Raw genomic sequence first — 27804 nt, 5'->3', positions numbered from 1 at the left:
AGGTGGGGAGGTGTCTTAGGCACGGTTCCAGCTCAGGGGGTTTGGACTCAATATCCTGGAGATTGGAGATTCGGTCAATCAGGCTCTGCCTGTCTCTGTGGACGGATCGTGTGAACGGGTGCCAGGTAAGGATTCAATCAGACAATGCCACGGCTGAGGCGTATGTCAGTCATTAAAGGGGCACCAAAAGTGCCCTAGCGGTCAGAGAAGTGGCATTTATAGGTGAGCAGAACATTTTGTTCCAGCCCTCTCTGCTGTGCATATTCCAGGGGTGGAAAATTGGCAGACAGACTACCTCAGTCGGCAGGCGCTGGATCAGGCAGAATGGTCTCTTCACCCAGAGGTGTTTCAACAACTGTGTCTCCGGTGGGGGACTCCCAATTTGAACCTGTTGGCCTATTGTCTCAACCAGAAGGTTCAGAGGTTTGTGGCAAGATCTCGGGATCCTCTGGCCGAAGCCACAGATGCTCTGGTGGCCCCTTGGGGCCAGTATCGTCTAATGTATGCCTTTTCTCTACTAAACTTCTCCTGAGGCTTCTGCACAGATTTGAGGCAGAAGAGATTCCAGTCATTCTGGTGGCTCCAGACTGGCCTCGCCAGTCTTGAAATGCAGATTTAGTATGACTGGTAGCCGATGTCCCTTTCAGACTCCCTCTCGGGGAAGATCTTTTGGCTCAAAGACGGATTATCCATCCTGCTTTACGGTCACTCGCTTCAAAATGGCCTGGCTATTGAAGGCCAGGTGCTGAAGGACAGAGGGTTGTCGGATTCAGTGATTCTTACACAGTTAAAAGCTAGAAAATCTACATCTAGGAAGATTTATCATCGAGTTTGGAGGGCGTACATTACTTGGTATGAGTCTGGAGGGGTTTCCGCCCGTTCCTTTTCAGTGTCTCGTCTTTTGGAGGTGTAGATCAGCGTTTGGCCCTGGGCACCATCAACGAGCAGATTTCCGCTTTGGCAATCTCCTTCCAATGTCCATTGGCCACAAATTCCTTGGTTCAGACTTTCATTCAAGGGGTGCGCCACCTTGCTCCTCCGGTAAGGTCCCCACTGCCTCCGTCGGACCTCAATCTGGTATTGTGGGTTCTTCAAAAAACGCCTTTTGAAAAAATTTGTGAACTTCCTCTGCTTACTTTGTCACAGAAGGTGACTTTCTTGGTGGCTATTACTTCTGCACGTAGGCTGTCAGAGCTGGCTGCATTGTCCTGTAGGTCACCTTACCTGGTAGTTCATAGGGACAAAGTGGTGCCACGTCCCTGCCAGTTTTTCCTACCTAATGTCGTCTCTGATTTCCACTTAAATGAAGACATTGTGTTGCCTTCCTTGTGTCCTAAGCCAAAGCATCCTAAAGAGATTGCCTTACATTCCCTGGATGTGGTTACGGGCAATCGGGGTTTACCTGGCGGCGACTGAGTCAATTCAAAATTGGAGTCCTTGTTTGTCTTTATGGATGGGTTTTGTAAGGGGCAGACCGCATCTGCTGTGACCATTTGCAGTTGGATCAGGCAGACGGTGGTGAAGGCCTATTCCATTAAGGATCAGGTTGCCGCTTTACCTGTTAAGGCACATTCTACAAGAGCCCTTAGTGCCTCCTGGGCCTTCCGTCATCAGGCGTCAGTGATCCAGGATTGCAGGGCGGCCACCTGGTCACCTGTGCACACCTTCAACTAATTTTACAAGGTGGATGTAGTCGCATCTGCTGATGCCGCTTTTGGCTGCAAAGTTTTGGAGGCTGCTGTTGAAGAGGCTCAAGCCTCTTGAGGGTGTATTTTTGTTTTGGTAGGTGAGCTCCAGTCATTCCTGGTTAAGCTCCTGTTTTACCTGTTTGGCCACGTTTAGCCTTTGGGAAGTGTGGTATTGCGGTGTTCTTCCCACCCCTCATATTTGACACTGCTTTGGGACATCCCAAGGGTCAAGAAGATATGGAGCTGTGTCCGTCAATGAACGAAAGAGAAAACTGGATTTTTGTCTTACCGTAAAATCCTGATGTTCTTTCATGTTCATTGATGGACACAGCACCCACCCTTCTGTGGAGTTCGGTTATGTATTCTTCTGACACTGCTTGTTACAAACTGAAGTCCTGTAGCAGGAAGTGGGAGTATACCCCCAAGGACTGCCCTATAGGCGTAGTCAATTTTTTTCTGTCTAGCGTCCTACTCCTGAGTAGGGGGCAGCATAACCCAAGGGTCAAGAAGATACGGAGCTGTGTCCGTTAATGCACATGAGAGAAAAGGATTTTACGATAAGACAAAAATCCAGTTATTACTTAAGACCAATAAAAAAAAAGGATTTTTAATACAGAAATGTTGGCTTACTGAAAAGTATATCCATGTACAGTATAGTATGCACTCAATACTTAGTCAGGGCTCCTTTTGCATGAATTACTGTATCAATGCGGCATGGCATGGAGTTGATCAGCCTGTGGCACTGATGAGGTGTTATGGAAGCCCAGGTTGCTTTGATAGCAGCCTTCAGCTCCTCTGCGTTGTTGGGTCTGGTGCCTCTCATCTTCCTCTTGACAATACCCCATGGATTCTCTATGAGGTTTAGGTCAGGCGAGTTTATTGGCCAATCAAGCACAGTGATACCAATAAGTATCAATAAGCCAGGTATTGGTACTTTTGGCAGTGTGGGCAGGTGCCAAGTCCTGCTGGAAAATGAAATCAGCATCTCCATAAAGCTGGTCTGCAGAGATAAGCATGAAGTGCTCTAGAATTTCCTGGTAGAGGGCTGCGCTGACTTTGGTCTTGATAAAAATACAGTGGACCAACACCAGCAGATGACATGGCTCCCCAAATCATCACGGACTGTGGGAAATGTTGTATTTCATTTGGAAATCAAGATCTGAAACACATCTATACTTTTTGAATTAAATTACTGATTTGAATTGAATTACTGAAATAAATTAACTTTTTGATGACATTCTAATTTTAGGAGATGCACCTGTATATATTCTTGCATGCCTAAAGAACCATTAATTAATTTTCTCGAACAATTCTTTAGAATTTGAGCAGTTCATTTAATAAATAAGAGAATGTGGGTTTTTATGGAACAATTTGGCTTCTGTGTCTTCCTGCACAGTGTAGTGCATATTTCTTTTACTTAAAGTGGAACTTCACCCTTAAGGGGAAGTTCCTCTTTATGCCCTTCTTCACCCCTCCTCTTCTGGTTTTGACAGGTACCTGCTCCCACTTCTGATTGGATAGCCGTGGTGATCCAACTGAAGCCCCACCCCACCCACAACCTTCTGGGACACATCACAGATCCAAGAAGGCTGCAGGACCATTCACAAAATCAGGCACGGCTCACGCATGTGAGGTTAGCAGCCAGCTGTGACGTTGCAAGGAACACAGCCGGCTGTCTACAGTAAACATTCTGGGGACAGAAAGACCGGTGAAGAACCAATTCTGGTATGGATAGCGCTGGGCCCCTGGACAGGTGAGTGCTCCTTTTTATTAAAAGTCAGCAGCTATAGTATTTTCAGCTGCTGACTTTTAATTGTTTTGCAAACAGAGCGAAGAACTGCTTTAAAGAACCGCCCCCTCCCAGGCAAGCTATAGCTTTTTATTTCCTCCAAAGACCCATTTATATTTACCTTAACCTCCCCCCGTCCGCGCTACAGCCTATATACGGCTGCAGCGCGGACTCGAATTTTCGGGAGGCCGTTTTTAAACGGCCTCCCAGTGACACGCCCCCAGCGCGCTCCCGCGAGCGCGCTGCGGGGAAAATCCGTGTCGGCCGTGTCCCTTGGACACAGCCGATCACAGATCGTGGTGAATGGCCAATCACAGCGGCCATTCACCACGTGATCTGGCCGTCCAATGAGCGATGATCTCATATGTAAACATATGAGATCATCTCTCATCGCCGGCGCTCCTTCCTCACACGGAGCCTGCAGTGTGAGGGAGGAGGGGGAGCCGACAGCCGCTGGGGACACACAGCAATGTAATCAGGGCACCGATCACCAGTGCCCTGATTACTAAAAGGTAAAAACACACACACAGTGCCCCCACATCAGTGCCCACAGTGCCCGCCATCAGTGCCCCCCATCAATGCCCACAATCAGTGCCCATAGTGCTGCTAGTCAGTGCCCATCAGTGCCTGCTCATCTAGGCACTGATGAGCACTGACTGGCAGCACTATGGGCACTGAGTGTGGGCACTGATGGTTCTGCCCATCAGTGCCGCTCATCAGTGCCACCCGTCAGTGTCCAGTGCCATCCGCCAGTGCCCATCAGTGCCCAGCAGTGCCGCCTCTCAGTGCCCAGCAGTGCCACATGTCAGTGCCCAGCAGTGCCGCCTCTCAGTGCCCAGCAGTGCCGCCTCTCAGTGCCCAGCAGTGCCGCCTATCAGTGCCCAGCAGTGCCGCCTATCAGTGCTCATCAGTGCCGCCTCTCAGTGCTGCCTCTCAGTGCCGCCTCTCAGTGCTCATCAGTGCGGCATATTAGTACCTCCTCATCAGTGCCCATAAGTGCCACCTCATCAGTGCCCATAAGTGCCACCTCATCAGTGCCCATCAGTGCAGCCTATCAGTGCCCATCAGTGCCGCCTCATCAGCGCACATCAGTGAAGGAGAAAAATTTATTTTCAAAATTTACTCGCAAAAAATAAGAAAAACTTTTTTTTTTTAAAAAAATTTTTTGTCTTTATTCTTTTTTTTTGTAAAAAATAAAAAACCCAGAGATGATTAAATACCACCAAAAGAAAGCTCTATTTGTGTGAAAAAAATGATAAAAATTTCATATGGGTACAGTGTAGCATGACCGCGCAATTGTCATTCAAAGTGTGACAGCGCTGAAAGCTGAAAATTGGCCTGGATGGGAAGGGTGTTTAAGTGCACAGAAGGCAAGTGGTTAATTTTGCACTGGTTTCAGTAAATGTGTGAAGTTAGTTAACTGATCTCCCTCATATCCATTACATCACAACTGCACTGAAATCAGAGCAGAGTCATTGGGCCACGAAAATAAGCAGCATCCATATCTTCAAGCTGGGACATGGGTACTGCTAGAAGTACGCTTCAACTCTGCATTACCGGAGCACTGGAAGTGAAGTATAATTGGGCCTTAGAATCTTTTTTTTCAAAAAGGCTATAGATTGCCTGTTAGTGGAAGCAAGAGTGAACAACAGTGGGGTTTTGTATTCTGACCTTTGTTATCACTGTATGTTTTATATGCTGACCTGTGTTATCAATGTTCTAATAGTGGCACAGTGTTTGAATATTAAAACATTATTCTATATATATCATATGCTACAACCCCCAATTACAGGAACATTTGACTATGTAGGAATAAAAGAGAATTAAAAGAGGAAAGACATGAAGGACCACAAATATTGTTACCTATTTTCATTGCCATTCTACATGCAACAATTTCAATCTAGATGTCTAGTATGCCCCAGGTCTTTTAGAACTGGACTAGCCTATGTCTTATACCAGTGGTCCTCAACTCCGGTCCTCAGGGCCCACTAACAGGCCAGATTTTAAGTATTACCTTGGGGAGATGCAGACTAGAGTACTGCAATCACTGAGCAGCAAATTATATCACCTGGGATGAATTTCAGTTATCTTGCAAACCTGGCCTGTTAGTGGGCCCTGAGGACCAGGGTTGAGGACCATTGTCTTATACAATATTGTAGGTTTGTGGATAATTCTATTTTAGGCTGTTAACCAGGTGAAAAAAAAGGAAAGAAGAAATGATGATGCAGAGAAGTGATCTTAATGCTGACCTTTTAGATAGTATTGAGGTAACAGATATACTCTGGAAACTAAATTAGTTATACATAGACTTATTGGCTTGTGTCCAGCTTCTCTTTTCTGCACAAGCTGTAGGAGTATTGGGCTCATCTGTACAAAGCTCCCAATGGGGGCTTTTGTAATGTAAATGATTAGGACAGCAGAATTTAGAAATATTGGATGGAGTCAGAGTTTTCAGAACACTTAAAGCTGGTTATAAGCAGGCGTGCATCTAAGTCATAGACAAAGTGATTTACAGTAAGATAAATCATGATCATTTTCAAGGACACAGGTGTGATCAGTAAAAAAAAAAAAAAAACATACCTTTTACTGATTCTAATAATAAAAAATGCATTTTATTAAAAATTCTCTTCACAACTCCAACCAACCACCACATTTACATTTTTCAGTAGATGGACAGTTGAGATCAGTTAGTGTCTTATTTCTCTCATCCTGAGATATCCCCACCAGAATTCACCACCCCATTGGTTTTATTAACAGCTGAGGTCATCACAAAAAATTATAGTATCAGTCTTCCATGCTGGATTTTAGATAATGTAAGACAAAATCATTATGATTTTGGGGAGGGAGCAAAGAAATAAAGTACTATAGGCAAATCTCATCATAGTTTTAAAGAAAGATAACAAGCTGATGATTCTTCTTACCAGTACACATGGAAAAACTATGAGGGGGCAGAAAGATGATCCAAATAGGCTGGGATGCACTATTTTTAATGGGCAAATAAAACAGTATAGGTTAAGGGATTTCAAAAGCAATGTGTTTCTCATGTCACACAAAGATGTAAGATACCCCCCCCCCCCCCCTGAAGTATGTCCCTTCAAAAGCACATAAGGGGAAATTACCATATCAAACAGGGTATATGACTTTGGACTTTTCTAGACAAAAAAAGGTATATGTTAACATAGAAAACATTGAGTTCTTACCAATTCGGTCTAAGCGGTCTAGTGCTACACTCTCAAATGCCCGTCTCATCATTGGATACTCCTCTAGAACCTCATTGAAATGATCCACACTAAGAGAGTACAGTCGACAATAAGTATCTGCTCTGACACTTGCAGTTCTTCGTCCTCGTGTCAACAAACAAATCTCTGGTAGGGGTAGAAAAAGATATTAGTTATTGGCAGTAACTCCTAACTGTATATACAAAAACGACTGTAGCATAAACCCCAGACCAGTCTTGCAGTTTTGTCCTAGGTTCCATTTCCTATAAGTGCATGTCTTTTTTTTGTAGTTTACTGCTGGTTAAACTTGGTTAGGGTGTGGGGTGAACCTTGAGATACTCCAAATGAAGTGCAACTTTGGAGCAGTCTCTCCAATGGTTAAGCAAGAACAGTCACTAGGGTGTCTCTCACTCTGGTCATTACTCAGGCTCCATTCACAGTTGTTCAACCTAAAAATTGTGCGATTTCCACTGCGACTTTACTGTGAGATGTGATGGGACTTTGAATGTGTGTGACTTGTGCAGAACTGAAAAATTTGTTAGGTTTCTTTTATTTTTCTGACGAATTCCAAATTTTCAGAACGATTGGAATTCGAATTGATCGAAGATTGATTGACCAATTTAAATTCTGTGTATGATACAGATTTTAAGAGGAACCCCACACCTGTTGTCCCCCCAAAATCCATACCAGACCCCTATCCCAGCATGCAACCCGGCATGTCAGAAAAGGGGCGGGGACCAGCGAGCGCCCCCCTCCTGAACCATACAGGGCCACATGTCCTTAACATGGGGGGGGGGTGCTTTGGAGCAGGGGGGGCTCTACCCCTCATGGTAATGAGTATGGGGTACATAGTTCCCCTACCTATTCACCTAAAAAGTGTAAGGAGTAAGTAAACAAAGTACACTCATTTTTGAGAATTCCTTTATTAAAAAATAAAGATGTCCCCCGAAGTAGATTAATCGAAAAAAGATTTAAAAAAAATGCATCCCTGACGAAGGCTCCTGTCAACCAGTGTTAATTTCGTCGACTTAAACCGACTAAAACGTTTTCGTCGACTAAATTAACACAATTTTAGTCGACTAAATTAACACAATTTTAGTCGACTAAAATACGACTAAAACGAAAACAATTCGGATGACTAAAATACGACTAAAACGAAAACAATTCGGATGACTAAAATACGACTAAAACTAAAATGGCATTTTAGTCTTAAGACTAAAATACGACTAAAACGGCATTTTAGTCATAAGACTAAAACTAAATAAAAAATTGACATCATCAAAATTAACACTCCTCTGCTGGCCTTATCTATATCGGCAACACAATTCCATCCAGAGCATGTAATAATAGCACATTAAAGTTTAAACATGTATTGCACCACCGCATATGCATAAGTAAGGAGCATCTACTAAACTGCTGAAAACTAAACCATTAAGAAAAAGGCTTTTCTTATATTTTTCCCTAATATTTAATGTTGGTAATATATTCAGGTAATATGTGCATGACATTACAGCCAATGGAGTTTACAGCAGTGTTACTTTCGTCAATGAAAACGTTTTGGTCACCACTTTCGTCACCGGCATTTTTCAACTGACGAAAAACGAGACGCAAAGTATAGCACATTTTCGTCAAATGACGACAACTATGACGAAAATCAAATCCGTTTGCGTTAACGAACGAAAACTAAACGAGAATGTGAGGCAGGGACATTTACCCAACTTCCGGTTTTCATGGAGCTCCGCCTGTGTGGAGTCTGGCGTGGCGTGCCCCGTGACGTCTGACGTGAGGAGTGGACTACTACAAGAGAGTCGACTCGAGGCCAGTCACCTGACCTCACCAGAGCACTGCAGCTGCAGCACTACAGCCAGACGCGCCAGGCCCGACTCATCACACGGCACTGGCACCCGGCCACCACCACATCCAGAGCAGAGCACCCACTGTGAGTTAACAGCCAGGCCAGCTATTACTGCCTCCCTGAGTCCCCTCAGACCACTCACCAGTCACCACTGGCATCCGATTCCGCCATCCATCCAGGACTGTGTGCGTGCATATAGGCCGCTGAGGCCCGCTCGGCCCATCCTGTTTAACAACTTCAGTTCAGAGTCAGACCAGAGACCACCCTTAAACCTGAGACCCCCATCCAGCACTCTGAGCAGCACTGTGTGCACTCAGTGCACTGACTACAGGCAGCAGCATTACAGGCCTCCTCTCTGACCTGACCATGATCATTTAGATGACTAAAATGAGTTTTAGTCGACTAAAATGTAAGATGTTTTAGTCGACTAAAATGTACTGGAGTTTTAGTCGACTAAATACGACTAAAACTAAAACACTTGCAGAAGACTAAAATGGGACTAAAACTAAAATGCCATTTTAGTTCTAAGACTAAAACTAAATTGAAATTTGCTGCCAAAATTAACACTACTGTCAACTGCTGGCTCCGCCGTGTAACAGCTCTTAAATACCTAAGGGGCGGAGCTGCCAGGTGACGTCACAGACCTAGCATGCCGTCGGTCGATGACATCACAAGGTTGTTAAGGACGTAGCGCCCCGGCTTTCTCGGTCCACTCCCTAACAACCAGCTATTCTTCACACAGAATTTGAATCAATCTTTGATCGATTAGATTACCAATCGGTCTGAAAATTTGGAATTTTTTCCAAAGAAAATAAAGAAATTAAAAAATTTTTCAGTTCTACACAATTAGCACTCATCCTAAGTTGCATCAAAATCACATCTATTTGATGCAGGTGCAACTTTCATGCGACTTATGAGGGCTTACATTGAGGTCTGTGGACTTCCAGACCAGATCCTCAGTGGACTTCTTCCAAACTCTCAGCAATTTCATGAAAAGGTCCCTCAGCTCTTCCTGAGCTGGCACCTTGTTGGCCTCCAGCAGACTTCAGCTCAGTGACCCAGAGGGCCACAACCCTCCAGGCTGGATCTTCTCCATTAGCAAAAGGAGGACCCTACTGCTCCAGGCCCCAGCCCATTTATACACACAACAGCCCACTTCTAGTCATTCTCCTTTTCAGACATTGGCCGAGGCTGTATGAATATGAAAATCCAGGATCTGCCTCTTCCAATCCACTAAATTCTAGAACTCGCTAGGAAGCAGGGAGAAGTAGTTGAGTCTGCAATTAGCAGAACACAGAACAGCCAAAAGCAATTAAACTTCGCTACAATAGAGCCATAACTAAATTTGCCGTAATCCTACTAGCAACCTAATCAGGAGGGTTCTACACTACTAAAAATGTTCACATTTGTTGTTGACTAAAAACAAGTCCCATTGCCCTGTTATAAATTGCCATTGTAAGGTATCATTGTTAGAATCATGTACCCCTAGGCAATCTTAAAGGGAGCATGCAGTCTTTTACATACACAAATAAAAATGATCAGATTAATGCAAAATATTTTATTTAAAGTGTGTTGCGATTCTATCAACACAATGGGCAGCAATATTTTTCATTACATATGAAGGCTCTGCTTCCTGCTTTTATGTTCAAATAGGGGTTAAGATATAACAATCTCCTCTCAATTCAAGTACCAGTCATGTATCTCTCTATACAATAATAAAAATAAGAGTGCACACAGGCCTATTGCATTATCCCACACATTTTTAATAAAATATATACACTGCTCAAAAAAATTAAAGGAACACTTTTTGAACAGAGTATAGCATCAAGTCAATTAAACTCCTGGGATTTTGATCTGGTCAGTTAGGTAGCAAAGGGGGTTGTTAATCAGTTTCAGCTGCTTTGGCGTTAATGAAATTAACAACAGGTGCACTAGATGGGCAACAATGAGGCAGCCTCCAAAACAGGAATGGTTTTACAGGTGGAGGCCACTGACATTTCTTTTCCGTAATCATCTCTTCTGACTGTTTTTCGCTAGTTTTGCATTTGGCTAGGGTCAGTGTCACTACTGGTAGCATGAGGAGATACCTGGACCCTATGGAGGTTGCACAGGCCAGGATGGCACATTAATACGTGCCATTGCCAGAAAGTTTTCTTTGTCTCCCAGTACAGTCTCAAGAGCATGGAGGAAATTCCAGGAGACAGGCAGTTACTCTAGGAGAGCTGGACAGGGGCAGTAGAAGGTCCTTAACCCATCAGCAGGACCTGTATCTGCTCCTTTGTGCAAGGAGGAACAGGCTGAGCATTGCCAAAGCCCTACAAAATGACCTCCAGCAAGCCACTGGTGTGAATGTCTCTGACCTAACAATCAGAAACAGACTTCATGAGGGCGGCCTGAGGGACCGAAGTCCTCTAGTGGGCCCTGTGCTTACTGCCTGGCACCTTGGAGCTCAATTGATGTTTGCCATTGAACACCAGAATTGGTAGGTCCACCACTGGCGCCCTGTGCTTTTCAGATGAGAGCAGGTTTACCCTGAGCACATGTGACAGGCGTGAAAGGGTCTGGAGAAGCCGTGGAGAATGTTATGCTGCCTGTAACATCGTTCAGCATGACCGATTTGGTGGTGGGTCAGTGATGGTCTGGGAAGGCATATCCATGGAGGGACACACAGACCTCTACAGGCTAGACAATTGTACCCTGACTACCATTAGGTATCAGGATGAAATCCTTGTCCCCATTGTCAGACCCCACACTGGTGCAGTGGATCCTGACTTCCTCCTGGTGCACGACAATGCCTGGCCTCATGTGGCGAGAGTATGCAGCCAGTTCCTGGAGGATGAAGGAACTGATACCATTAAATAGCCCCATGATCGCCTGACCTAAATCCAATAGAACACCTCTGGGACAATATGTTTCGGTCAATCCGACGCCAGCAGGTTGCACCTCAGTCTGTTCAGGAGCTCAGTGATGCCCTGTTCCAGATCTGGGAGGAAATACCCCAGGACACCATGCATCATCTCAGGAGCATGCCCCAACTGTGTCAGGTATGCATACAAGCACGTGGGGGCCGTTCAAACTACTGAGTACCATTTTGAGTTGCTGCAATGAAATTTCAGCAAAATTAACTAGCCTGCTGCATCATTTTTCCACTTTAATTTTTGGTGGGTGTCATTGAATTCAGCCCTCTGTAGGTTGAAATGTTTCATTTCCATCAAACGATGTGGCATCCTTTCATTCCTAACTCATTACCCAGTCCATATCAGTGTGGATATCTAGCATGATATTTTTCCCATTGAGATCTGATGTGTTTTTTAAAGTGTTCCTTTAATTATTTTGAGTAGTGTATAAAAAACTACTCATACATGTAGCACCCTATAGGTAGGTGCTAGGTAAATGCATAGTGGGCCTTGTCTGCCTAACAGCAGGGCCATGATTTCTTTTTGGTCAGGGTGTCATGGCTTTCAAGTGTGTCTGTTGAGGGGGGAATATCCCCACTGGCTCTGTGAGAGGTTTCTCATAGGGCAGTGGAGGAAACCCAATCAGGGACACATTCAGGCTTGTAACTACCCCAGAAGGCAGATTCTGCCGCAGAGGATTCTGGGAGTGGGTATAAGTTTAAGAGGAGTGCATGATTCGGCGTCTTTGGCGGGAAGCAGAGTCCCAGGAGGGAGAGTATGGCTGTCTCTCCTCCTGTTAGAGGAAGCGGATGTCTCTGGGTGCTGCCTGAGAATCCAGAGGGTGCTGAGTTGAGCTGAAGGGGATCTGGTGTGACGAGAACCAGTGAAGAGAGAGAGAGAGGGGTCCAGTTCCAGGAAAGCCTACAAAGGTCGTGAGTACTGTGCATTGCCCCTGGGGGTCTACCTAGTGTCAGAGAGGACCACTCTGGAGAAGGTTCTGGGATCCAAGAGTCAGCTAGATGTAAAGGGGGTGTCCGGTCGGAGGACCCTGAAGTGTTAGAGGGGGTACCTAGGTTGAGGACCCTGAAAGTGTTAAAGGGGGCGCCTGCAGTTTGGGCCCTGAAGAGTCAATGTACAGTGTGGAGTGAACAAGTTAAGAGTTGCAGCAGCACAGGAATTATAAAAAGAGCTGCCTCAAGCTAATACAGAGCTCGAGGGAGCTGTTCAGTGACTTTTTAAGCAAAGCAGTGTCAGAAGTCAAGTATTCTACAGTCCTGGATCTTCTGAATTAAAGTCGAGGTTCCAGCACAGTTTTCAGTGATATAGTATATTCAAAGCGTCAGGAAGCGTTAGCTATCGTCGGCTTGCATCAAGACAGCGCTAACAGGCAGTGTTCTAGAAGAGTCCCAAAAATGTACCTAGTTGAGCCAGAGGAGTATCCCACTCATTCCCTTCTCCCATCCCCTAATACAATAAAACACACAAACCAAAGATGCCGGAATGGTTATTGTCTCAGTTCTCACACCTGGGTTTACAGCTCAAATGGGCTGAGAGTGTTATCAGTAACAATGGCAGACCCACCTTAGGCTCAAGGCCTAGAAAATCTGCTACATTTGGGGGCTCGTCCGGGATTTTGCCATTAGTTACTGGGCCAGTTGCCCCTGGCAACGGCAAAAGGAAAAGTAAAAAAAAAATCAATTTCTGTGCCTGGAACTTTTGTTCAAGCACCAGGCCAGGTGTGAGACTGCAACTGTGGGAGCCAAGGGGAGTAGGCTGAAGCTAGAAGCCCATGTGGAAGGTTGTTTGTGGCAACGCAAATGTTCTAAGAGAACCTGTAATTTAATGAGGACTTTTCATATGGACTATGTGATGTACTCTGCAGCAAGGGTGGACTGACAACTCATGGGGCCCCCGGGCAATCCGAGATCATGGGGCCCCCTGTGTCCACACTCAAGCCACACAAAGCCCCACCTACAAATTGCAGCTCAGCCACATAGAGTGGGCATTTAAATATCTACCACAGCATAGCCTGCATGGAAGTTCCTGGCTTCTTTCTGTAGTGTGTAGCCTCTCATGGGGCCCCCTACTGACCCTGGGCCCTCGGGCAGTGCCCTAATCCCCGAATGGTCAGTCCGCCCCTGCTCTGCAGTCAGAAGATAGAGAGCAAGGGAAAAAAGTGTTAAAGTGTATGAGTGCTGCAACTGCTTAACAGAGAGAAGTCCTAGAGTGGACAGTGAAGATGGAGTCAGGGGTCCCAGGGAGGACAGAGAAGAGAATGCTGGCGGTCCTAGTGTGGATGGTGAAGATAGAGGCCTGGGGGCATGGGTAGAGAGGTGCCAGGGGCCTGGTGTATGTGCATGCTATATGGATGGATGTTGACCGTGCATTTGACAGCAGGACATTTATTCTCTATAGTTGTTGCACCAATACTGTGGGGATTGTTGTCGGCCATGCCGAAGGGGGCAGTGGGGCTAATCCTGGAGCCAGTATGGAAGATGAGAATTGCACATGTGTAGCAAGGAAGAGGAGTATCGTCCGTGCGACCGACAGCAGGATATTACTCTTGCCAAGCAAGGGGGTACAGCTGGCTTCAGTAAAGGAAGGCGCAGCTGTGGCCCTAGTGCAATTGAGACGGTTGGATGCATGTCTAGCAAGTGACATGATCCGCTTAGCAGCTATTTCCCAGAGGCTTGCAGTGAAGAAGCATGGCAGGGGTAGAGTTACAGTACCGTGCGGGAAAGTGCACCACATGCAGATCCACCAGCCCGATTTCCCCCCCCCCCTAGTTTGGGATACGGATGGTGCCGGACGGCAGACTCACGCTGTGCACGGGAGGCGGCTGGGAGTTCCTAGGAGTGGTATGTCCTCAGTGTGCCACTGTTACTTTGAAGGTGCAAGCGTGGGTTCAATGTGGGCAATGTGGTGATCTGCTGCTCCGGGCAGAAAAGAGTGAGGGCCGTCCCAAGAAGCTCACCATTATGTGGGAGACAGGCCTCACTCAGGAGGTGATCAGGAAGGAGTCAAAGTTCCTCCGCTGAGCCGGGAGGGGCATGCTCAGGTTAATGATGCAGCTGGAGGCCCTGCCAGCAGTCAGTGAGCCTGTAATTTGCAGGAAGGGGGCTCGGTCGCAGAGTTCCGTAGGGAGGGGATCTGTGTCCACACTGTAGGAGAGTGGCCAGAGGGCGCAGCTACCTCGGTGGCCATAACCAGATCCGCCCCCATCAGCATACAAAAGCCTGATAAACCTGTAGCAATTCAAACTTCATCCTCTAGCACAAGTAGTGAGGGAGGAAGGTGTCCTGTGCGAGTTGATTCCCCATCTTTCTACATGAGACATGGGCCAATTGAAGAAGGAATGGATGATTGAGGATTCCCAGGTCTCGAAGTGACTGTGCCACTTGATCAGGTAGCTAAGGATGCTATAGAGAGAGGGGAACTGGCCCAGAAATTGGGGTTCTGTGAGGCCTATGTTGAAAGGGTCCCAGATCTCACCCCTCCAGGAAACATTGCTAGGGCCAGAGACCAAAATACGGCCTAAGAACAGATGATTCAAAGGGTATGTACCCCATTTTCTCCACCAGGGAGAGGTGACAGGAGGACACTCCCCCGGTTGTCCAGGATGCAAAAGAAAGTTGCGCTTAAGTATGGATATGACTACCCCTATGCCCACAATGATAGTGGTGGAAACGTTTCGGGACTTCTGGTGTGACCAGCTAATCTGGGACTTCCTGTTTGTCCAAAAACCCTACAGGGATTCTCCAGAGGAAGGGCTTAAGGAGAAATTTAACAAGGTGAAGGCTCAATGTAACTATGGGCGCTCCATCTATATAGATAGGGTGGAGGTCCACCGCCCAGATGGATCAAGGCACACTTGGTTCATCAGAGTCACAAATGAGTAAGGAGAATATGTTCAGGTCCCTCACCCTGACTATAACATTTGAGGGCTACAAATATTCTATTTCAAGGAGAAACTTTCAAAGGAGAACAAAAAAACTGTGTTGGCCGGCTGGCCATCACAACTGACCAAGGAACTGCAAATATAATGCTGAATTCACAAGTTTGCAAGTTTGATGTAGACCTCTTAGGGCCACCGGGTCTTCTGGGAAATTGCTTGTTGTGCTAGATCCCTTGGGCCATCAGGCCAGTAACTCTGTGGATTACAAATAGCTGCGTGGGATGTCATACACAGCTTTGACAGATGAAGATGTTGCTGCTACAAAGTTAAAGTGTGTCCCGGAACATTGGTGGGGGGTGCCCTACAAGACCCCCATGCTACTTCCCTGACTCAGCAGGGCTGCCGGTCATACAGAACTGTGACTTGCCCTGTTTCCTAAAGAAGTGCTTGGAAAGACAGCTAGAGGGTGCTGTGCTTCGCTTCATCAAAAGGACTCTGCATAGGTAGCAAGTGATAGGGGACAGACTCTTCCAGCCAAGGAGTGGACCCCGGCGAGTCAAGATACCGGTTAGCAGAGGTAGTCAGGGAGGGAATGGAAAGGTCGCCCTTGCAGTTAAGAAGGAGGGTCTTTCGATTCAACTGTCAAGATAGTTAGGCTTGCATTTTCCTATGTGCATGCAGTTGACTAACTTTTGCTTCCTTTTCTTCTCTAAAGCTGGGACCATTTTAGAGATAGTCAGTTAGGAAATTTGCATTGTTTTTTTCTTAATTGTTCCCCACCAAATGAGTTTGTTTGGTGGGGGGTGCATCAGTTTTCATGCACCTTAAGCTGTTTGTAAATTTGTACAGCAGAGTGTAAAGATCTATTTTTTCACCGTAATTTATTTGTAAATTAGTTTTTCCCTTTTCCCCCTTTCCAGGTTTGTGGGATGCTCCTGATTTTTGGTTTTTGACAGGAGGCAGTTGCCTCAGAGTCAGAGGGACCTGACTCATTTTTGGTGTGGGGTGGATTTAGCACCCTATAGGTAGGTGCTAGGTAAATGCATAGCGGGCCTTGTCTGCCTAACAGCAGGGCCATGATTTATTTTTGGTCAGGGTGTCATGGCTTTCAAGTGTGTCTGTTGAGGGGGGAGTCTCCCCACTGACTCTGTGAGAGGTTTCTCATAGGGCAGGGGAGGAAACCCAATCAGGGACACATTCAGGCTTGTAACTACCCCGAAGAAATATTCTGCCGCAGAGGATTCTGTGAGTATAAGTTTGAGGGGAGTGCATGACTCAGCGTCTTTGGTGGGAAGCAGAGTCCCAGGAGGGAGAGTACAGCTGTCTCTCCTCCTGTCAGAGGAAGCAGATGTCTCTGGGTGCTGCCTGAGAATCCAGAGGGTGCTGAGTTGAGCCGAAGGGGATCCGATGTGCCGAGAACCAGCGGAGAGAGAGAGGGGTCCAGGTCCAGGAAAGCCTACAAAAGTTGTGAGTACTGTGGATTTCCCCTGGGGGTCTACCTAGTGTCAGACCCCCAGGGGCTGACACTAGGTAGACCCACCTTAGGCTCAAGGCCTAGAAAATCTGCTACAAACACATGAGATAAAAGCGCTTGTCAAGCCACTCATGTGTTGCTTGATACTTCCAGATGGCACTGCCCACACCTATATCTGGACAAACGAAACACCTTTTTTTAACGCAAACTGTTGGACAGGGCAATTTGTTTTTTTGCAGACTGGTCAGTGAGTTGAGCTAGGAATTTTCTTTGGTTTTATTTGACATGCATCACCCCTCCATGTGCTCTTTGCAGCGAAGGCCAGTTATAGGTGTGGGGAGTGGCTATTTATTTGTACTGTTGATATACTGGTAAGGGGACGCACTGGACACTTTTGCTGCCATTATGCTATAAGCTGGGTGACCAATGCGCCCCTGTTCCTGTAGGAAGGGATGGGCTCCCTCCAGCCTTACCTGCCCTCTATCTATCCATTATTATGCATGTGCTTCCATTGTGGAGGCTCTCAAAAATTTATATTTAGGACTGCAGATAATACTGGGGGGCCAAGAAGTGGCTCTGCAGCTTATGCATATATTTGCAATGTGTGCAAACTAAACCCCTATTTTTAATGCAAACTGTTGGACAGGGCAATTCAGTTGTTTGTAGAATAGTCAGCGAGTTTAGCTGGGAATTTTCTTTGGTTTTTGTTTGACAGGTAACTCTCTGTGACTGGGATCAGAGGGTGCAAAATGAAAGAAATCCTTCTGATTTGAGCATCATTTGTAATAGCTGAGCCCTTTTGGACCTTCCTAGACAGTAAAAACATGGTGATTATCCAACTTTCAGATTTTCCATGTCAGAGGGCATTAGTCATTCTCTCTACGGTGGTGAAGAAGGAGATAAAGTATTCCTGTGCATGTTCTGAAGTCACACAATAGAAGACTATCACAAGTACAAGTGTTCCAGTGATGTGATGCAGGACCAAATTTCAGGCAATAAATTAAATCTGTTATTACGGTTCTGCATACAGTGAGAAGCATGTCCACTAGAAGCAATATTATACAAAATGTATGATATCAAAGCACATTTAATAGAACAGAGACATTTACCTCCAAAGTAAGATCCATCAGCAAGTTTGGTCTCTTTGCTGCCTTTGCTTAAAATACTAACAACACCATGCTGTATAAAAAACATTTTCTTGCCAACGGTTCCCTCTCTGATAAGATAGTCTCCTGGCTGAAACACCTCAAATTTCAGCTTCGTAAGCATCGATGTCACAAAGTTGGGGTCCGCATTGGCAAATAGAGGCATAGAAGCTACTAGCTTGCGACAGTTGAAGTTGATAATCTCCTGTAGGAGATGGAGAACATAAAAAGGTCAACTTTACATCATTCATCTGTGTACGGTAACAGGTAGAGTAATTATATAACATGCTTTACAAAATGGAACATCAATGATACAAAAGGAATTTTAGGAATCCACAGTTTTTTTGTTCTATTTTTAGACAATGAACATAGATTGGACACATTCGTGGAAAACCTGATCATTATAATTCAATGATGCAACAGGTACTCCAATACCGTATATTTCTGATAACAAGAGAGGAACAGGAACAGCTCTAATTCTGAAGGCACAGCGAGCACCTGGCTCCTGACTTGTGCCCACCCCGTCGTTAAAAACACGTGTAAGTATTTCTTATTTTACTTACAACAATGTATACTTTTTTATATTCAAGAGATACAATCCTTAACAATGGCTCCACACATTTTTTGACAGAAAGATGGTTAAACCTGAAATGTAATGTTAAACTTGATTTTCCTATCAACCTTTTTTTGATGGGTGTTATTCTATATCAGTTTAAATACCTCCCTGTGTTGGAAGATACATAATGGGGTATAATCAAAAAGGAAAATGTGAAATGTAAGATATTCAGGGAAGCACAAAGTCAATGAGAAGGTAAAAGCAGCTAGAAATAGGTCAGATGCAGCTCAAATGCCAGCTGAGTACACCTGAAAGTATCCTGCATCTGCCAATCTACACAAGCTCTAAGGAAGATTTTGTGACCTTTAAATATGGCAAATGGGCTTATACAATAAGGAAAGTAGCAAACGGAAGCAACATATAGCAGTCAATGGAAATTCAGGTTAATAGTCTGGCTCCTTATCACTGGTCTTAGCTGATCTGCTTGTAAGCAAGAAATATTTTAGTACCATGTATGACCACCAAGTGTCTCCCTTCTACCCTTGTGTAAGGTGATTGGAAAGTTACATTAGTCCTTATGTCCCGTAAGCCATTTGTGTGCCTTTTGCATGTAACATATGTTTAGAATGATTGCACAGATATGAAGGGATAAACAAAATTCAGAAATATCAGAGGTAGTTACGATAAATGCAAAATGATATAAATACAAGGTAAGCACAAAACCTGTTTTTTAATCATAAATTCACATATTCTATATGATGCCTACCTAAATAGACTGTGCATTGTTTTACGCTTTGTCTTACCTCATAAAAATGTTTTAATTTACATAAGTTCAAAACTAAATGTGAGTAGGGAGCACGGTTTTAAATAAATGAAATACATTTTTTTTTAAAAAACAGGAAAAATAGCAATTTCAGCCTTTTTTAAAAAAGGTCCTCTAAACCACCTGAGATATCCCCCGTTGAGGTGAACCTGTGCTTTGCCCATTCATGCCATAGCAACAGGCTCACTCAATAGCTTTCCAACTTGAAGCCTAAATAGGGCTGGGGACTCTCTCTCTGGATCCCACATGACAACTGTTACAGTATCCTCATCTGTACATCCAGGGGCATGGTCCATCTGGTCCACCCACAGTGCATCTTACACGCATGCTGGATAATGGCTTTTTGGCTATGGTGAGTTCTGAGTGCAAGTGTGAGCAGTGTCATCTTAAGAGCATAATAGGCCCCCGGGCAATGTAGTGCACTGGGGCCCTGCCTACATATTCACCCACGAGAATAAAAATGCAAACTATCGATAAGGCGATATTTATTGGTACAGCAGTTCCAGCCTAATGACAGCTTCCAAGTGCGGTGGCTGGGTCCGGTGAACACACACACGGACGAGAATCAGACTTGACTGTTCTGTGAGTTCCTGTTCCCATGGAGGCGGACAGGCATTCCAGTGCTGTATTTTGGCCTAGGCCAACAAGGCCCAGGCCTAGGGCAGCACTTTGCAGGGGGGCAGCAAAAAAGCCACCCCCCCTCCACCTGAGACTCTCTTGTCCACTGGTTGCTAGAGCTGCCTCTCTCACCCCCTCTCACTCACCCCCCTCTCTCTCTCTCTCTCTCTCTCTCACCCCTCTTCTTTCTCTCACCCCTCTCTCTCTCTCTCTCTCTCACCCCTCTTCTTTCTCTCACCCCCCCTCTCTCTTTCTCTCTCATCCCCCCTCTCTCTCTCATCCCCCCTCTCTCTCATACCCATCTCTGTCTCACCCCTCTCTCTCTCTCATCCCCCCTCTCTATCTCTCTTTCATCCCCCCTCTCTATCTCTCTTTCATCCCCCCTCTCTCTCTCATCCCCCTCTCTCGCGCTCTCTCTCTCACCCCCCCCCATCTCTATAATCTCACCCTCTCTCTCCCATCCCCTCTCTCATCCTCTCACTCTCTGATCCCCCCTCTCTCTCTCTTTCTCTCACCCCCTCCCTCTTTCATCCCCCACCTCTCTCTCTCTCACCCCCCTCTCTCTCTCATCTCCCCTCTCTCCCTCCCTCACCCACCCCCTCTCTCTCTCCCTCACCCACCTCCCTCTCTTACCCCCTTCTCTTTCTCACACCCCCCCCATGAGATCTCAGAGGTTGATGCTGGGACTTGTAGTCCTTCAATCTTGGAGGGAGTCACATCCGTTAAAAAAGGAGTGGGGCAGATTAACATGGGGGGGGGGGGGTGCCAAATTTTAGTCTTGCCTATGGCAGCACAAAACCAAAATACACCACTGAGGCATTCCTGCAGTTGTTGGCTCCCCCTCCACGGCCCAAGTGGCCTGACAGCAGCGCATGGCGGACAGGCGCTTGCCACTTGCTAAGTTCAGGAGCAGGATGCACAGGGGAGTCGGGACTAATGCTTGCCTGCAGCTGGATTGCTTGGCAGGTGGGGCCCCCGGGCAGCTGCCCAGCATGCCCATTCGGTAAGACAGCCCTGAGTGTAAGTGAAGCCTGGTGCACACACTGTTGTGTACAGGGCCACCATAAGGGGGGTACAGGCAGTACACTTGTAAGGGCCCCTAGCTTCCAAAGGGGTCCAGCCCATATCCCCTACAGAATTTTAAAAAGAGGTGAGCCACTGTGATTCCTTTCACTAGATCGCAACCCCCCCTGGGCCAGCTCGCTCCACTTCGTTACCTGATGTGGTGCAGCCTGCTGCTGCAAGGATAGTTACTAATCATCTGACTGGGCAGCACCACAGGGGGTGTGGTCAGCTGGTCAATGGGAGAAGTGGCTCCAGCCCTCGCAGGTGCGTAGAGCGGATACTAATTTTGCTATGCGTGCTACAAAAACAATGGACATGACTATATTGTGTCTAATAGTGGCAGTGGCTTAAAAGAGGATGATTAAACAAACCACCCTCTCACCCCAGCTGCTTTGGTAAGTACACATTACCATGACTTCAATGCTTAGCTTACAGTGCATAAGTTCAACTCGACATGTCAAGTTTCACAGGCAGCACCACCTGTCAAACTTACCCATTGAGCTCAATAGGACTGCACTGCACCACAAGCCAAGCATTTGTGACACAGTATTTCAATGCAAAATTCACATTCTGCTGAAAAAAAAACAAGCATTCAGGAGGCAGCAGTATCACCTCCTTAACTAACAGTGGGAGTGTCTTAAAGGGGTGTTAAATATGGGAGCGCAGGGTTCAGGTGTGCACTATGTACAGTGTGAGGGGTTCAGGAGTGTGCTTTGTACAGAGTACAGAGTTTGGGAGAGCGTGCTATATACAGGGAGCAAACCTCACCAAAAATGACAGTGTTTTTTCCCACCAAATCACCCCCTGTACAGTGTTCCCTCCATTACAGTACCAGACAGAGATCTACAGTTGCAGAAGAGCATCTACAGCTTCTACAGGGGAAGAGGCGCCAGGTTCCTATCAATGCAGGGATACAGAGATCGGGGACAGTTAATATTACTCCTCCAGGACTGCCTCAAGGTTGCAGCGGGAACTAGAGGAGCATTCTCAAAAAAAGCGTCCACTTGCTCACTACTCAGCCCACTGTGGCACCCAACCTGCTCAGTTCAATTTAAAACAGGCCCAACTCCCTCCCAGTCTTTTGCTGGTACTCCACCTGAAAAAAATACCTGATTAACACAGGGATTTTATGTCCATAATTGAAATTCAGAGACAGTTGTGAAAATTACAATTACAATAAACTGTTCATGAATTTATGGATGGTTGGCAACTCTGCATTTTCTTTTCACACCCTTGTCTTCATATTGTAGTCATTCTGTTCCTGTGATCCCTCTTCTGGTGTGGAAATCCTAAAACGCTGTGACCTGGTACCAGCATGCAGCACAGTAGCTTGGGGGTTACCAGTCCATCACACCTTGTTGGGTGCTGTGGTGAAGACTAAGTTGTGACTTAAGCTGGATACACACTTTGCAATTTTCTTTGGATTTTTTCCTTTAGACTTACCAAAACCATATAATATGAGGTCAGACCTAAACACGTTCAATTTGTATGCAATCAGGCAGGCCCTTGCACTACATAGTTGAAGGTAAATATAAAGGAAATCAACCAACAAAGGTTGTATAGTGTGTATCCAGCTTCAGACTCCATGCCTTTGGTGAACCCATGTTACCTGCCAGGAGAATCATCCATGACAGCAACTTTGGGCAATGAAGTGGCCAACCACCAAGCAGCCTAACTGTCACACAGCAGGAAGAAGAATTAGGCAACTGCTTCCAAAACCCATATGTACTGGATGTTTATCTTCATTCCCAGTAGCCAAACAGAGCAGCAAATGTAGGGAAGGTGGGAAGCTGAAATTGGGAGGTTGGTGGCAGGTGAGCCTGTTTTTGTCCTACATGGGAAAAGCACACTTTTGCTTTAAATATAGAAGGTCTATTTCTTAGATTTTTTTGTACTGTAACTTGCATGGAAGTTAATATGTTCGCAATGTCCATTGCATTTATTAGTATATACAGATGTCCTCTTGATTAACCCAATTTCTGTACACTGTAAATTTCATCATAAAGAAGACCAACACTATTAATCACCCTGACAGCTTATATTATTATTCCACTAACCCCTGTGCTCTTACAAAGTTCCAGTTCTCTGACTACATAATGGGGTAATATCTGTAGGCAAACAGTGGTTGCATCACCTAGTCAAAGGACACCACGATGTTACAAGTTATGACCTGCATTTTAAGACATTGCTAAGTACAATTTACTTGGTACTAATGGCTTCTTAATATTATATATAATGTATTCACCACAAAGACAATTGTCTTACAAGAACCTGGACCCATATTTTCTATGCCCACTAATCTGAAACAACATTTATAAATTAAGCAAATTGATGAACAATAAAAGGAAACTATATTGGTTATATGTTTTCTTTTGATCTTATACTTTTCAAACTGTTGTTTTAATATGTAACAGTCTATTTCTGTGTGTGTGTGTGTGTGTGTGTGTGTGTGTGTGTGTGTGTGTGTGTATATATATATAATATATAAATTTTTTTTACATACAATATATTTACACACACGTTTTACAAATAAACATTTACTACATGACAAAGGATTGCACGAACAGTATGGCTTTGAGGCACAGTTCAGTTTGTATAACTCAGACTCTAGACTGGGCCATCCATTAAGGCATGAGTCACTGGGATAAATTATTGAGCTGTCTGAAAATGTAATCAAAACAAACTGATAGTGTTTAACCACTTAAGCCCCGGAAGATTTTACCCCCTTCCTGACCAGGGGGTTTTTTGCGATTTTTTACTGCGTGACTTTAACGGACAATTGCGTGGTCGTGCGACGCTGTACCTAAACGAATTTGACGTCTTTTTTCCCCACAAACAGAGCTTTCTTTTGGTGGTATTTGATCACCTGTGCGATTTTTTGATCATGCGCTATAAACAAAAAAAGAGCGTAAATTTTGCAAAAATAACAATATTTTTCACATTTTTTTATATGAAATTCCCCCAAAAAAATGTAAAAATCTAAATTTTTTAACATTTTCGGCCAATTTGTTTTATGCTATATATGTTTGGTAAAAAAAAAATCGCAAAAAGATTACTTTAATTGGTTTGCGCAAAAGTTATCGCGTTTACTAACAAAGAGAAAGATTTTTGTCATTTTTGGTGTTTTTTTTTTAACGAGTAATGGCGGCGATCTGCGATTTTTTTGCGCGACTGCGACATTGCGGCGGACAGATCGGACCCTTGACTGACATTTTTTACACTTTTGGGGTTACCAGTGACATTATTGCAGTAATCAGTGCTATACATATGCACTGTTACTGTAAAAATTACACTGGCAGGGAAGGGGTTAACTGTATTGGAGAGGGAGGGGTTAAGTGTGTCCTAGGGGCGTGCTTCTAACTGTGATGGGATATGGCTACTACTGTAAAAACAGAGATCAACGGTCCTACATAGTAGAACCGTCTGATCTCCATTTTTACACAGGGGAGAATGACAGGCGGCTTGTTTACATTAGCCGCCTGCCTTTCTCCCTCTCTACCGACGATCGCAGTGTGACCGGCGAACATCGGGTCCGCCGGTCACACGCACGGACTCCTCAGTGAACGAGCCGGGGCGGGCGCGCGCCTCAGCGGGCGTGCGCTCACTCGCCCGCTATTGGCTCACAAGCCGGTGACAGGCTAGTGACGTATATATACGTCACTTTTCCTGGCCGGGGCTGACCGCCGCAGTCTTTATATGATTTTAGTATAGTGAAAAGTTAGAGCCTCTGTCATGGTTTTATAGCCATCTTAGGGAGATTACACATCAAGAAGACAGGAAGTGGTGTAAAATCTTCCCACACAGCTAAACACAAGCCAAAGGCCTCATGCATACTGGGTCTTTGGCCAGCTCTTCTGAACTCCTTTCTCCTGGCAGAAGAAAAGCAGCATTAAAAACACAGCTGGCGCCGTGTTTTGCAAATGTGTTTCGGTCTGTCAGGCTTTTGGGCGTTCATTCACTTCATTGGCCAGAATAATTTATTTTGTCCATTGAAATGAATGAACACTCAATTGCTAAATGCTCTTAGCGCGTAGGCTTTATGCACACTTGTTTTTTTTTCTGCCTCTAAGCACACTTGCCTCTAAATGCTTGTAATTGCCTATGTGTGGGCCCTATGTGGGTTGCTTTCAGATTTCAGTGAATCAGCTTTCACTAGAATCCTTAGAACAGCTGCAAAGTCCCATGGAAGAAGCTACCACTGTGGAGACACCCCCTGAAAGTGACCTGTGTTGTATGTCACTTACATCAGACCTCCGCACTATATAAACTTCATTGTACGTTACACCGTTCAATTCCAAAAATGTTGGGACACTGTGTAAAATCTACATAAAGACAGAATGCAGATTGCAAATCTCATAAACCCATATTTTATTTACAATAGAAAACATATTGAATATGTGAAAATGTACCATTTTAAGAAAAAAATAGGGTAATTTTGAAACTGAGGCAACACAGCCATCTCCATATATTTGGGAAAGGGCCACATTTACCACATTGTAGCATCCCCTTTACTTTTACCTACACTCTGTAAACATCTAGGAACCGAGGAGACCGTTTTCTGGAGTTTTAGGAGATGAATGTTGTCCCATTCTTGCCTGATATAGGATCCTAACTGCTTAACAGTCCTGGGTCGTCTTTGTCTAATTTTTTATTTCAAGATGCGCCAAATTATTTAAATTGGTGAAAAATCTGAACTGTAGGTAGGACAGTTAAGCACCCAAACTTTTCGAACTAAGAAGACATGCTGTTCTCAAAGATGCAATATACAGTTTAGCAGTTTCTTGCTGAAGGCCCCTCCCCTCTTTAGTCTGGAGACTGATGCCCCATGATTTAAAAAATAATGTTGCTCCAATGCATATAATATTTTGTTTTGCTGTGCTGACCTTTCCATACACATATACCATTGTCGTTATATCTCTGTTGCGATATTTGTACTATCCATGTGTTCTTAAAAAAATAAAGTATTGGAAAAAAAAAAAAAGAATGTTGCATTTTGTTTCGTCTGACCACAGAACAATTTTCCACTTTGCAACAAACCATTTTAAATAATCTTTGGCCCAGAGAAGACGGTGGCGTTTCTGGATCATGTTCAGATATGGATTCTTCTTTGCATGATAGAGCTTTACTTTGCATTTTTGGATGGCATAGGGAACTGTGTTCACAGACAGTGATTTCTGAAAATATTCCTGAGCCAATGCAGTGATGTCCATCACAGAATCAGGCCTGTTTTAATGCAATGCTGTCTGAGGGAATCCAATATTGCCTTTCAGCCTGGTCTCTTGAACACAGAGATTTTCCCAAATTCTCTGAATATTTTGATGATATTATGTACTGTAGATGATGATATTTTTAAAGTCATTGCAAGTTTACATTGAGGAACATTATTCTGAAATTGTACAACAATTTTTAGATGCAGCTTTTTACAGATTGGTGAACCTCTGCTCATACAGTATTTACTTCTGAGACACTCTGACTCTGATGCTCTTTTTATACCCAATTATGTTACTGACCTTTTATCAATTAACCTAACCTTAACCTACTACTAACATACTTCTAGCACCACTTATCTTTCCAGCTTTTTGTTGCCCTGCCCCAGCTTTTTTGAGATGTGTTGCTGCCATCGATTTCCAAATTATCTTATTTTTTTCTTCAAATAGTACATTTTCTCATTTTAAACCAAGTGGGGTTGGATTTTGTTTTCTAAAATGAATATCAACTGAAATGTGTCAGTACAAATACATTAAAATGTGATCTTCTCTCCTTTAGGTGGTGTTGGTGCCTGATCCCCACAGATAGCAAAATGACGGCTGAGAGGGACTTTTGTTGATCCGGGTGAACATCCTCCCGGATCATGCCTGGGGACCAGTGTCATATTAAGAGCATTATAGGCCCCTGGGCAATGCAGTGCACTGAGGCCCTGCCTAAACAATCAACCACAAGAATGAAAATGCAAATTATCTATAAGGGTATATTTATTGGTACAGTAGTGCCAGGCTAATGACACCTTCCAAGTTCGGCAGCTGGGTTAAGGGAACATACTTACAGACAGGAGTCAGACTCGACTGTCCTGTGTGTGCCTGTTTCTGTGGAGGTGGACAGGCATTCCTGCAGTTGTAGGCTCCCCTCCATGGCCCAAGTGGCCTGACAGCAGCGCAGGGCCGACAGGCGCTTGCCACCTGCTAAGTTCAGCCACGGGATACACACAGGGGTCAGGACTAATGCTTGGCTGGGGCTGGGTTGCTAGGCAGATGGGGCCCCCTGGGCAGGTGGGGCCCCCCAGGAAACACCCAGCATGCCCATTCGGTAAGACAGCCCTCCTGGGGATGCTGACTGATCAGTGTACCAGCTCGCTGCCAGTACCATGTGATCACTGTGACCAATCACAGCAGATCACATAACAATTGTAAACAACGGATGGCTTCCTTTCATGCCATCCATTGTATTCAATTGTGTTGCAAGCTGTGATTGGTCACAGGGATCACATGGTACAGACAGGGCCAATCACAGTTCATCTGTACCATGTGATTAGCTGTGGCCAATCACACCTAATCACAACAAAACACACTAAATTAATCAGTGTTATTTAGTAAAAATGGTTGCTCATACCAGTGAAATTCACTGGTATAAACAGTCATAATGTGTAAAAAAAAATCAACACATGATCTAATCACTTCCCCATGGTTGTACAATGTTACTATGGTAACAATGTACTTCTCTGGTCACAGTATGTTTAAAAAAAATGATTATTTTTTCTTAACATTCTGTCACCAGTTAGTGTCCC

At 44.9% G+C, this 27804-nt stretch overlaps 1 protein-coding gene across 1 annotated transcript in view; it reads right to left on the bottom strand.

Annotated features, from left to right (window-relative positions):
- HCN4 (hyperpolarization activated cyclic nucleotide gated potassium channel 4) overlaps nt 1-27804 on the bottom strand; it is a 229693-nt gene that overhangs the window by 11639 nt on the left and 190250 nt on the right. The window contains exons 6-7 of the mRNA XM_082254941.1: nt 17926-18166; nt 6678-6842 (exon numbers count right to left, since the gene is read on the bottom strand). Coding sequence (XP_082111067.1) covers nt 6678-6842; nt 17926-18166 — 406 coding nt within the window. The remainder of the gene's footprint in view (nt 1-6677; nt 6843-17925; nt 18167-27804) is intronic.

This window comes from Pelophylax lessonae (assembly GCF_965119305.1).
Source record: "Pelophylax lessonae genome assembly, chromosome: 4".
Classification (NCBI taxonomy): Eukaryota; Metazoa; Chordata; class Amphibia; order Anura; family Ranidae; genus Pelophylax; species Pelophylax lessonae.
This window is presented reverse-complemented; position numbering and strand designations above follow the sequence as displayed.